The sequence below is a fragment of the Oreochromis aureus genome, linkage group 17 (assembly GCF_013358895.1).
Source record: "Oreochromis aureus strain Israel breed Guangdong linkage group 17, ZZ_aureus, whole genome shotgun sequence".
Taxonomy (NCBI): Eukaryota; Metazoa; Chordata; class Actinopteri; order Cichliformes; family Cichlidae; genus Oreochromis; species Oreochromis aureus.
In genome coordinates this window covers 5,211,455-5,225,469 of record NC_052958.1, presented here as the reverse complement: position 1 = coordinate 5,225,469, position 14,015 = coordinate 5,211,455, and the positions used below count along the sequence as shown (strand labels likewise).

Here is a 14,015-nt window from a genome sequence, read left to right as displayed (position 1 = left end):
ACATTAATAAGTGCATCCCTACAGCCATCCTTATTCCATAAAACACCCTGAACAGGCACTGCAGTGGTACTTACAAGTGGATGAAACAACATTTAGAGCAAACTGGCACTGGCAAACTTGTTGCCCTTTTATCTATAAGGCTTTAATTGCAGTCATATTTCTTTGTAATGGACAGGAAATTCTAGCTTAAGACTGAATTGATCTTCTCCCTAAAGAGAAGCCTTCTCCAGAATGTGTTAATGCTTTGTTTTATTGTTTATTCCAATCATATATCAGTGAAGAAGAAATGTTTGCTGTCTGTTATGCTCATGCTGGATATTGCTGACAAAGTATTAACTGTGGAAAACTTGCAGGTCACAATACAATAACTTCACCTCTTACAAACTCCTAAACTGCTTTCGATAGTCTTGAGGCCATGTTTCAGCGCTGGCAATCACTTGAAGAATACCAGCAGAATTTCCCATGGGCATTCAAGCTAACATTTCCACACACACAGTACATGAGAGAGAGACATGCACACCCGCAAGTTTAAAGGGTGTCCCAGTAGGAGCCAAGAGGCGTGGGTTTTTCCTGTCACCAGGATAGCATCTGTGTCACAGCGAGGAGATTCAGACAAGCGCGTGACTCCTTTCGGTTTTTTTCTCCCTCTCCCTTTTTCCATCTCCCTAATAACACACACACACACACACACACACACACACACACACACACACACACACACACACACACACACACACACACACACACACACACACACACACACACACACACACACACACACACACACACACACACACACACACACACACACACACACACACACACACACACACACACACACACACACACACACACACACACACACACACACACACACACACACCTCCTTGTGGAATTTCCTGCCTACCAAGCTGTTGATGCTTCTATTTATAACAGGAACTTTGGGCAGCACCGGCACTGACACCCTCGTCATCCAACTTGCCCCGTGCTAAACTCTGCTGAGCTGAACTGTTACAAAGTGCAGCGTCACCCTTTCCTTTCACAACTATTACTTCCTTTTTTCATACATTTATCCCCTCATTTCCTGTCATGTGCTTCACTCTGCACTCCCTTCTTCTCGTCTCACCTGGTTTTGAGCAAATCGCTCATCTTCTGCTCCAGGTCTATCCTTTTGGTTCGCTCCCTCTCGAGCTCCTGCCGCAGGGAGTCCACGCTGGTCTCGTCCCGCAGCTTCCTCAGTTCCTCCTCTGGAAAAAACAAAACAACACAAACACTGGAGGTCAGCCTAATTCAAGTGAATTTTACTTATATTGCACCTTTATATTGTAAGGTAAAGACTCTACTGTAAAGGAGAAAACCCTAACAATCAGATGACCCCCTATGAGCAAACTTGGTGAAAGTGGAGAGGAAGAACTCCCTTTAAAACAGGAAGAAACCTCCAGCAGAAGCAGGCTTAGGGAGGAGTTGCCATCTAGTTGGGGGTGAGGGGAGGAAGACAGGGCAAAAGACACAATGTGGAACTTATGTTATCTTGATGGCTCATCCTGATCCCCGACCCTGGTACTGCCAGAGGTTTCTTCCTGTTAAAAGGCACTTTTCCCTTCCCACTGTCGCCAAGTTTGTCACCAGAGGGTCATCTGATATAATGTATGTGCTTTACCTTAAAAAATAAAACATGCAATATCAATAAAATTTAATTTTTCTAAAATGATGAGATTCATACTCTCACATGCTCAGGGTCACAAAAGGGCACATAAGAAGCAAGATTTCAGTAAAAGAATTCAATTAAATTAAAAACAATAAATAAAATGCTGTGCTTAAAGATACTTCCTCCTCCCCAAAAAAAAACTGCTTCTGCTGAGTCGTGAATTTCTCATTTTATCCCTCCCATTTATAGCCTATAACCTTCACCTCTCCTCCTCACTTCCTCCTTGTCAATCATGTGATGGCTTCAATTGGTTTCAGGTAACGGGACTTTCAAAGCCTGGGGTGCAACATCAGCACTCTCTCACACTCTATTGCCCCTGAATAAAGGAGCACATGAATATTGGAGAAGAGAAGGCCAGAAATGTGTGCACGTGCACCCGTCAATCAGTACCCACTTACCCATTAGATGCTCGAATAAGCAATCACAAAAATCAAAAGGATAGATCGAGTCCACCTTAAATTAAAATTAAATTATCAGCAAAGGCTCTTCGAGGACAATCATGCCCTGCTGTAGCACCACTTTCATTGTGAACACCACAAATCGGTGTCTCAGTTAAAAACGAGAGAAACATCACCTGAAACGGGTGCAACATGTTCTTGAAGTAGCAACAGTGCTGAAAGTAAAGAAAGCAATGAAAGCAGCGCAACTCCCCAATCGCCCACTTTTCTCAGAACATCACACATCCGAGGGGAGGATTCAGATTACAAGACTGTAGCTGCCACTTTCTCTTTCTCATCAACCAGCCTCATAGCTCACTCTTGTCCTTTATTGCATCCCATTAACACTAATAAAACATTCATTGGCAGAACCTCCTGCAGCTACAGCGCTGGCTTCAACCTGGGGTGCTGCTCCTGAGAGAGGACATGCATCCAGTATAATGCGTCTGCCTCAGATTCTTCTTCGGCACTTCTAGTTTACTCAGAGCAGGTCAGGAAAATTTGGTTCACTTTGAAGTCTTCCTTTTGAAAATCCTCTGCAGTGGTGCATTAAAGAAGAAAAACAAACCATCATTATTTCATCTCTCTCTTCACAAAATGCAAAATGACTCCTTTCATACATTCAACAGTGGCTGTATCTCCCCTCCCACTGGTACAGCACTCAAATATGCATGAAAACGTGCCTCTGTGTACATAACAGTAAGCAAAACACAGGCCAAAGGTTGCAATGGGCTAAGCTGCTTAATGGTTGCCCTGTGCCATAAGATCTGCAGCCAACTTTAAACCTATTACATTAAAAGACTAGCAGCAGCAGCGGGCATGATACAAGCAGTAGTCTAGCTTTGGGTTTAGTGTAACATAAGCGAAGTCACAGAAAAGGAATTCATAATGACAATACTCTGAAAACAACCTGCATTAACTTTTGGTGAGGAGGAGCCACAAGTGGTAAATAAGCTGGAAACATGAAGACTTGAAGCAGCATCTGTGATCACCTGGAGCAGTGTCTGCAACATTAGGCCTGCTTTGGTTTCTACCATAATAGCTGCATTATTTCCACAACTCTGATGAGCAGTTCTAAGGCTTGATGAAACTGCTGAAGGACCTTAAAGTCAAGTAACATAATAACTAAACCAACCACAGGATCTCTTTCTTAATAAGATGACTTGGGTGGTTTTCACCGCTTTTTATCACTAACGCCTACTCGTACACTGCCACTCATTTTCTACTCACCCTGCACCCTTTTGCAACCCCACCGTACAACCACTCCCTGCACCCCACCCCCAATTTCTTTCTCCCATGCTCCACTCCTTTCCGTGCATGTATTCCCTCTCTGTAGTTTCCTTCCACATTGTCCATAACCTTCAAAACACCAGAAATAGAGATGCTGCAGAGTCCATAACACTGCACTGGAAGTGGGGCCACAAGTGTGTGATACAGCACAGCTTGGCACAGTACGCTATGTGTGTCAGACGAGGAAGGATAGAGTACAATCTGGTTTTTTCTGTTCCACAGAGGCCCTCCACATCAGATAGCATATTAATAATACTGTCAACATGCCTGTTCTGCGCCTAAAATTGGATTGCTGACTTCTATATATAAATCTTCATCCTGGGTTGCCACATCACAGGGTCTCTTCAGCCATTATGAAAGCTAGTAACTAGACCATTTATGTGTAACACAGACAGGGGATTAGCTAAATGCCATGCCAAGAGATGTCACTTTTAATCGTGCTGACCTTCTGTTCTTTGCAGACTTTGAATGGAACCATAATATCTATGGGGGGAAGAAAAGCTACAAAAACATCACTATGAACTTTACACATGATACATTATTTTATAAGGAAGGTTTGGATGCTGAGGGCAGATTATGGAAATGATGGAGGTTCTGCACTGCTTAACTGTGTTTTATTTGTACCAGGTTAAAAGGAATCGTTATGCACATTTTTAATTGTACTGGAGTAGCGCTGCATGACTCACACTTCAAAGTAATCCTTAACCATTTCATAATGGGCCTTAATGCAGCACTTCAATCTCCTCTTACTTCAAGTCTACTCTCGCTTCAGGCCGGCTTTCTTCCAATTGGCTGCCTCTCTTAAACAAAAGGTAGGCGGGACTTCTGTGCCCTGTATCCAGATTTGTGTTACGCAGACACATAGAGGTTTCTTTTTTGATAAATGAAGTCAAAAAGCCAAAATAAAACTCTAAATGTTTGCATTCCTGAATGCCGATGAGGATTTGTGAGAATAATAACCACTATACAGAAATTTCCAAAATCAAAACATACATGTAATTTTTCCTTCTTATCTTGTCACACCATTATTAGAGCTAGTAGAGCACAAACCTATACAATGAATTTTTCATGGTCCTGATCCACTACTGAGGAAGAGATGCTATATTTAGCTGGACAGATGAGTCCTGGTTCCCAACTTGCTAATGTGACAAAAATGTACCTCATCTGGTTAAAACTTCTTTGATAAACTGAGGTATAATTCAAATCATTCACACTTGCATGTAACCTTTAAATACCTCCATGGATTCAGCAATTTAAAAAGTAAAATTTAGAGCATCTTACAGACCTCAGAACACTTTTAAAACATGCTGGCTCGTGTTAGTCATGTCCGGCTTATATTTCAAACATGGCAAACTTACTGAGGTTGAGGTTACTTTTATGGCTTTTGAAATTATCGACAGCTCCACTGTAAAGCAGCTCAAAGCTGTCAAAGGTGCAGTCCTCCATCCTGCACAAGGCCATGCGCCTCTGCAATCGACCGGTCCCTGGGACGCTGCTGCAGGAACGGGACGGCAGAGTGGCCGCTTTGGGTCGGTCTTGAAGTCCAGCCATGGCTGCAGGTTGCTTTAGTCCAGCCCGGAGAGTTTAACCCCCCCCCACTCTGACCTCAAAACTCCTCCAAGGCCTGTAAAAGTTTAGCTGCAGGTCCCATGTTTACATGTCCCATCCAGAGATGAGGGATTTCTACAAACTAAGTTATCACAAGCAGCGCAACGGACTGTTGTGACAGGCCTCCACACAGTGTGATGAGCAGCGATCAGAGCTGGTCTGCATGTGTCAGGCTCTGGGTGACGAGAGAAGGGGGGCAGTGGAGGTAAAGAGGCGGAGCTTTGCTCGGCGGCCAGCAGACTAAGAGGGCCTGGAATCTGAGATTTCTCAGCAGACTAGAGCTGACACACACACACACACACACACACTGCATGTTCATCTGTCAGTGCGGCCTTATATGACCCATGTGGATGAGGATGTGTTGTGTTTTTGTGTTTGGTTTAAGCAGGTGTGTGAAGAAGCATGTGTGGGGATGGAAAAGTCTGCACGCGTACTGTACGCACTGGACATGAATTGCAAACCGCTTTTCATTTACGCAGGCAAAGTTTTTTTAAGTCCTCAAAGGAAAAGTACTGTGTGAGTTTTTCAATCCAGGCCAGAGACAATAGCTCCTTTCATGAAAGGAGTGGGGGCATGGGGTGGGGGGGTTCGGAGAATAAGAGACACAGAGCAGGAGAGAGAGGGAAAATCAGCTGCTTCGCACTGGCCTCTCACTGTTCCCATTCACCGCCGTATTTTCCACAACACTCTTTTACTTGAACATAAAGGAAGGTCGATTTTTGTGGCCTCCAGCCGATCTGCAGATGTTAACAGGCTATTCAAGCTTCTGGCTAAGGAAAGAGAGAAGGGGAAACCACGGCACAGACATCCAAAATGAAACTAGCAACTAACAGGAACACGTGATTTCTCTATTCCCCACTTCTGTATGAGAAAAGATAGCAACAGAGCCGGATAATTCACCTTTGTCTCAAATGAAGCCTTTTTGCACATAAAAGGGCTGATCAAATATAAGTTATAAATACAGATTTCCTATAAGATATATGATCATATCATTAAGTACAGAGACCATTTCTGTATGAGTAACAGCATTGCATTCCCAAACATGTATATGTATAAAAGACATCCAAATATAAAGTTGTAGTTGGACTGAACGGTTTCCTCCCCCTCTCCTTGGCCGCCTTCCACTCTGGCCTTGATGTTTGTGGATAACCTAGATTGGACTTGCTTGGTGTCCTCACTTTATCCCCCCTCTACAACACAGGTCGACTTCACGGCTAAATCTCAGACTTCACTGTTCTTCCTGCAACATCAAAAACAACCCCGACGTCCTTCTTGTCTCATGCAGTGTTTGGCGACCTCTTGTTTACGTGATGTCGAGCCAAACTCCTTGACAGGCAGCGTGTGTGGGAGTTAAAGTGTGTCTGTGTTCTTTCTAAATGTGTGTGTGCTTGCTATTGGCCATTTGTGTGAGACTCATATTTACATAGGAGGGGGGGAGAAAAACATGAGTGAGTCATAAATAACCTAGATGAGCAATGTTCAATAATCCAATTTCGTGTCAGCAGGGAGGATACATTTCTCCTGTTTAGGGAATCCAAATCACATCACAGATTTCATTACATCAGATATCTGGTCAAGATTACAGTTTCCCCTGTAAGCAAAGGAAACCGAGTGTTTTCAGGGCAACTGTAAGGAAAACAATTCCCACAGGGTTTGAGAAATGCCATGCGATGAACTCTGAGGATTGTGCAGAACCCCATTTCCTCTGTTAACAGATGCTGCTAGTCATTTAGCTACTGCACACTTCCATGTCTCACTCAAAGAGCACTCTAACAGGACACACACAGTACTCGGTGGGAACCATGCTGCTTTGACAAAGCAGTGAGTCGGCTCATTTCTACCCACATGGCCAACTGTTGCATTCTCACACGCTTCCCTGCAGCTAACGAAAGATGACTAAAACTGTATCCAACCTCCCAATGAGGGTAACTGTAACACTCAGGAGTCCAGTGAGAAGATCATCTAAAATGTTATCCATTCCAAACTGTACTGACACCGAGATTATGCTTAAAGGCCTCTTCACAAAACTCCCAAATATAGAAACCTCTGCCTCTGCAATGTCCAGACCCCTTTAATGCCAGTGACTTTATTTCCTGTAAGGAGCTCACGTATGATGGAACCCACAGGTCCCGTGAAAAATGCCTTCATTATCATGCAGCGTGTACTGAAGCTGCCCATTAGATGGAGAATAAATCCTTGTCATGCAGCAAGTACTATGGCTGCTTATTTAGAAAGACAATGAATCATCATCACAGCAAAAGAAATGAGTGATGAGGCAAAGACCTGCAAGATACTCCATCACTTGCATAATTTTCCCAAAGAAGGCTAAACCAAGACTTTTTAGTAACTTCCATTTTTCTCTGTATAACAGTTCTCCACAATTACAATACACTTCTCATTACTAAAATCCATTCCTTACAAGTTTTTCCCTCTAAATGAACACACTAAAAAGACAAATCGCCTATTTTCCACTTTTTTGCCTTTAAACACCCTCTACACATCCTAGTCTATATAATAACCATTTGCAAACTCAACTTGCAGTTTATCAGCTGCTTTGTGATTTAAAACTAGAAAAAAGAAGCTGTTTTGCATCAGACAGAACTTAACCCCCACCTAAAACATTAAAGTGAAAGTATCAGCTGCAACTGTTTATTACAGTCTCAATAAACCAATTTAACTACATTTTATTTATATAGTGCCAAATCACAACAACAGTTGCCTTGTGATGCTTTATATTCTAAAGATACAGTCCCCATAATAACAGAGAAAACCTCAACACCACGACCATTTAAACTCAACTTAAATTCCGACTGCGGGTTCTTCCTCTTAAAAGGGAGTTCTTCTTTCCCACAGTCGCCAAATGCTTGCTCATAGTTGGGGTTTTCTCTATATTACTGTAGTGTCTTTAACTTATAACCTAAAGTGCCTTGAGGTGACTCTTGCTTTGATGTTATATAAATAAAATTGAACTGAACTGATATGAAAATGATTGGTTGTGGTTGAGGAGAGAGAGACATGACAAAAGGACCCAAGCTGCCCAATAAAGTGGTTGTAATTATTCACAGCTTGTCTGAGTTCGAGCTGCTTCTTCTGTGTTTTTCCCTTAAAGAATAGCAAAGTGACTTGAGCCAAGGCCCCTCTGTGAAAAATGGTTGCCGGTCCACTTTCTATGGTCTACTGCCGACCCTGTGTCTATTCATTTGGATTTATTATAACTGGAAAATTGCATTCCCATAACAGTTGCATAACCTAAGCTCAACTATAAGAATTTTAGACTGACTTAAGCCTGGTTAAAATAGAAACACGTTTAAATGGAGGTTAAAGTAAAATCTCACTTCAGTTCCAGCTGAAAAACAGATAACCTGTACTGACCACACCCCCCGAACCGCTCGCTCATCCACTCACACCCATTTAGCCCGCTGCTTTTGTTTTTAGCTTCACAATTCACAGGAAACATTGTGGTACAAAAATTAATGCTTAGATTTTAGTAAAATTGGGAACAAATGATCACCTAATGATCACACATGGTCACCCGAACTGTGCCAGATCGTATTGATCATTTTCGAGTGCCATTTTTGCAAAAAAAAAAAAAAAAAAAAAATCCTCCTCCTAGATTACTGGTTAGATTTGAGTGAAACAACACTGTCCTGATGTGACTGTTTGCATGTCTGCTTGACTTCTTGATGAATTTTAATTCTCACAGTGGCTCCATGATCTAGTGGTTAAAACAGTCACTTTAGATGCAAGATATCAGTAATTCAAGAGCAGGAGGAGACCCATATCCAGCCTCAGGGGTATCAAAAGCTAGCGTACTCCTAGTGCTGGTCCCAAGCCCCGATAAATAGGAGAGTTACATCAGGAAGGTCATCTGATCTAAAATTTGTTCCAAATCAAACGTGTGGATCCATACACTGTGGTGACCCCGTGGGAAACCACATAGCCATCCAGCCAACTAAGGACAACTTTTTTTCTGCACTTCACACATTACAACATGTGAACTGTAATGTAAAGACCTCCTTTACTGTGTTTTCAGCTCTTTTATTTTTAATTATTTAAACAATATTTGCTTTGCTGATATACTCCTATTATTTCAGGGGGCCAATATGTGCTTGTATTATATTCATATTTAGACAATATATAGATCCTTACATTCTTTCATTTCTAAATGTCCGCTAGTAGCAACACTTCCTGTGATGCAGCTGGGATGTACTTGCTATTCCATGAAACCCTTCCAATAGTTTTACTGCAGAGAAAATTCCAGCATTTACAGTCTGAATTCTCTGATTCTATTAGTGCTCACTTGTTCAGCTCTGTGTGTGTGTGTGTGTGTGTGTGTGTGTGTGTGTGTGTGTGTGTGTGTGTGTGTGTGTGTGTGTGTGTGTGTGTGTGTGTGTGTGTCCAGTTAGAAGTAGGGCAGCAGCTAGGACACTGTATCGACCAGCCAGTCACTGTAGAACTCAAAGCATGGCCTGTTCCCCTGCGGTGACCTTCAATATGTGACCTCACACAGGATAACTGCACTGTCGCTCTCTCTCTTGCACCCACCCCTAATCCTTTACAACTGTATGGAACCAGCAGTGGTAAAACCAATAGACCCCAATTAAGGGAAGGCCTGTCTATAACTGTGCAATGTGAGAATATAGCTGTACACACTTTAGCCTACCAGAACAAGGGCCAATGTTTTCAGAAGAGAGATCCACGCATTGGTGTGGGTAATTCATTTGGCTTGCAGATTTCTATTTCTATATGTGTTTTAATTTGCCATTCTTCTATTAGCTCTGAGTACAAATGATGTATTTTGTGATGTAAAATCTGGTAGGAAAAAAAACAGAAACATCAACCAGTCAAGAATAAAAAGTAGGGAGAAGAGAAAAGCAAAAAGAGGAAATAAGGGCAAAGAGAGGCCGGTATGAGTAAAAGAGAACACGAATAATAGCGAGACAGAACCAAGAGGAAGGAGAGAAAGGAAAGCAGTGAAAGCCTAGCAAATTAAGCCGGCTCATATAACGACATGAGGTGATTTCCACTGGCACTAACCTCTACCATTTATCACTTGTAGGAGGGTCAGTACAGCTCAGTTCATTTTACCCACAGGACAGACTCTAGCTGATATATCCCCTCTGCTTCCACATCTATTCCCATGATAGTCACAGAACTCTCACAGTGTTATCACTCAAACAAACTGTGCTCATCTTTGTGTGCAGCATGTTCAGACACTACAAAAAAAAAAAAAAAAAAAAAAAAAGACAAAAACCCACACCCAAACCCATATAAGAAAAAGTTATTTGACATTCTCTTGCTTATAGCAAAGCATTCCTATGGCCAGTGGTGCTTCCAGAAGTTTTTCATAAGGGTGGCCATATGGGGGCCACTAAAAATATTGGAGTGGCACAACAAACACCGCAAATTTTTGGCGATGGCCATTGCCCCCCTCGGCCCCCAACTGGTGACACCCCTGCCTATGGCTTGCTTTAAAACCAGTCTCTTTCACTGATAATTGTGCCTTCACAGACGTTACCAATGCCATGAGCACTGATCCACCACCCATACCCGGGGATTGTGGACCGCTGGCCTACACTGTACAGGTTAAAACAAGCAGAATGATCCCTCTCCTGCTTAGTCCAGAGGAGGCATTGTCCATGCCAACATCCATGACAACTTTTCCAGTGATTATGTGGCCATGCCCAGTTTCTTGTAAAAGGTGCACCAAATTTAGTCATTTTGCTTCAGTCATATCGCTTATCTGGATGCGAGTCACAGAGGCAGCATTAAAAAAAAACAAACAAACACACACAAAAAAAGAACCCACACAGCATCCAATAATCACTTAAACCTAAAGCCTCAGCCACACAGGCCTAGAGGTTAGTCGGTGACCCCCTGGCTCATCGCTTGGAAAACAAATATGTATTTGCCAACCAGGTGGAGAGTGGTTGCTGTAGTTTGGTGGCTGCCAATTGCTTTAGCCACTGGCAAAATGCTAAGATAACCTACAGTTTGTATGGAATACAGCAAAGTAAAACTATGAAAGTGAATAGTCTTTATTTCTGGTTTGTGTGCCACTCTTCACTTTCACAAATAGTTAGCAAGTGTTGTCATCTTCCATACCAACTATATGCAGCTGCAAGGAGGCTCCTGGTCCAGTACTGACTCTTTGTGACCATTTTAACCTAAAGACAACACCTCTAGCACCTCTGATCATGGAATACTCATTTGTCCTTAGTGACTAGTGGTTGCCAACTGGTCTTTAGGTCTTTCGTTGCTGACTTCTACTTCGACAATATTTACCCAAATTTTCACTTTTCACTGGTTTTTAATCATACTATGGTATACACAGGTACAAATACACAGGGGAGCAGTAGTATCAACATGTCCTCCACTGTTTGTCAGCACTTCTACAAGTAGGATGTGATGCTGGGTCAAAGCAGCAAAAACACTCTCGTGGACATTCACTCCCATGCTAACATGGTGCTGAGCGCTTCAAAGCACAAGCATTCAGTAACTATAGAAACCTGACTTAACAGCAAACAACAGAAACATTTATTGCTACTGGCTACAAAGCTAATTGGAGGCAGTGAATTATGAGCAGCACTGCTTAACTGATGAAAACATCTATTTAAAAACAACAACAAAAGAGAGCACTGTCCCATAAAGCTAATCTGATAGCTTACTGTTAGGTATGTGTGCATGAATCTGGACTACATGAGATGGAGGGAATAAATTGGGATCTGTCTGAAGACAAAGAGGAGAACTGAAGAAAAGACCAGAGTTAATAGAGCAGAAGGCCACGATGACGCTCTGTTACGAGTAAGAGTGTATTTGTGTGTGCGCGCACATTATGGTCTTTTTTTTTTTTTTTATGTGATCTCACGTCCGGAAGCATGATTACAAATTAACCAAGTTAGTGTCCTCAGAATAGCACAGGCCAATCACAACAAATGCCAAGGGAAAAGGCATGGGCCACTCCATCCACACACACGGCATCTGGAATGGAAACTCAAGCCTCCTGTAGAGGAAGGAGACAATCTACTTAAACGGTGTGTTTGTTTTAGCATACAGCGTGGGCTCCTGTTTTATTTTTGGCACGCAAGAGAAAGATATCAGAGAGAGAGAGAGGAGAAAAAAACAACAACAAAAAAAACCAAAAAACCACCCACACTCAGATAGCTCTGAATGCTAAAGAGATTCAAGGCGAGCAAATAATTTCTTGGGTTAAATGCTGAGCCACCGTCAGCACAAAACCAACACACACTTCAAGGTTTGAAAGGATGTCTGAATCTCTGCTCCTTATCTTTCATTTCCCATAGTGCATTAGTAGCTGCTCCTCCTGGAGCTGCAGTTTTATAAACTTCCAAGGCCAAAATATTTTCTTCTTTTCCTGCAGTCGAAGAAGCTACGCTGAATTTCAGACAGAAATGGAAGCTAAAATGAGTCCAAAAACTAACATCTTATTGATATTTTTACATTTTTACATGTTGGTCTCATCACAAAAATGTGCTTGTGGTGAGCAAACAGCGACCTTTCAACAATAAAACTGCTGTCTTAACCACGAGTTACAAACAAGTGACTTTAAGCCACAATTTTCCACATTTGCTCCACTCAGTTTTACTTATTGTGGGCATTTTTCCACAATGTCACTGAACCTCGCTAGATAGTATCCATCAGTGCTGACTAAGGAAATGTGCACATTCCCAGATGCCACTCACCTGGCAAATTTTAGGCTTTTAGTGGTTGCCAAGAGGTCACAAACTGGTCTCTGGGCCTGTGTGTGACTGTGGCTTTAAGGATTCACAGGAAGGAGTGTAAAGCAGTGTTACTCCTGGCCATCTACTCTGAATGTCACTTCAGAGTTCATGCCAACCTCTATAAACTAATATTAACATATAAATGAATCTATAAATAAGAGATACGACTTCAGCTATCAGAAACCTTCTGGTGTGCTTTAGTATACCAATCCAGCATCCATATAGAGTGTAAAAGCAGCAACACATTTGTGTAAAGACGGACTTAAAAACCTTTGGCTATTGTCTGACAGTGAGTAACTTCTTTTATTTGTGTTTTTATACCCACAAACAGTGACGAGCACATGACACACTGGCCATCGCCTCAAGGCACTAAGGCAGCAGCCAACAGTCGAAACTGGGTTACAGTTTATGCAAAGTAATCATTTCCAACTGCGGCTGATAGTATTGCAAAGTCAAGGTTATATCAAACAAACAGGGGGCTGAATGTCAAGTTCCAAACCTCCTCTGGCATTAACATCAGCACAAAAACTGCATCAGGAGCTTCATGCACTGGCTGAGCAGCTCCTCTAGATATGCAAGGAGCCCAGTACTTTTTGCTGCGTATTGCATATCTGACTGGAAATAATGGAATAAAGAGGAAGTAGCTGCACTGGACTGGCTGGAGGCACTGTAGGCAACAGGCTGTACAGTGTCTATGTCCAAGTATTTAACTGCACCTGCTGTAAATAATAATGGTGTCATCAAATATTAAGAATATTATTAATATAACCTGAACTTTGCATTTCTTCATGTCAATGACCAAAATGCGGCGCTTCACACCATAGTGTCTTTCTATAGCGCCTATGTTCCAGAAACAACCATTACACAACACATTAAACTACAATGTCTCACTACAAGGAGTCTTTTGTCTCACCCTGCTAATCTTATTAGCTTTAACTAATGACAACGTGTATGTCAGCATTTAAATCTGTGTTCATCTGTGCTTAACACGCACTGAGAAAAATCATGAATAAGTGGAGCAGGCTATATTGTGCAAGCCTTCCCATAAACTCAGCACTCCATAGTTTATCGTATGACGACAGCACAGGGAAGAAGGGGAGAGCGCAAAGGAGTAGTGGAAATGGAAGCCAAAATAAGAGCGCAGGGCAGAGAGAGCAGGACTCCATTAGGTGCTAATGGATTGTCATGTTTCAGTGTTCCCAGAAGTGCGATTACACCGGCCAAAGATGG

The 14,015-nt window shown here is 42.3% G+C and overlaps 1 protein-coding gene across 4 annotated transcripts in view; it reads right to left on the bottom strand.

The window, feature by feature from the left end:
* Window positions 1-14,015, bottom strand: part of gramd4a (GRAM domain containing 4a) — a 53,145-nt gene that overhangs the window by 17,524 nt on the left and 21,606 nt on the right. For all 4 annotated transcript variants that reach the window (XM_039601239.1, XM_031758506.2, XM_039601237.1 and 1 more), the window contains exon 4: window positions 1,127-1,247. In XM_039601239.1, coding sequence (XP_039457173.1) covers window positions 1,127-1,247 — 121 coding nt within the window. The remainder of the gene's footprint in view (window positions 1-1,126; window positions 1,248-14,015) is intronic.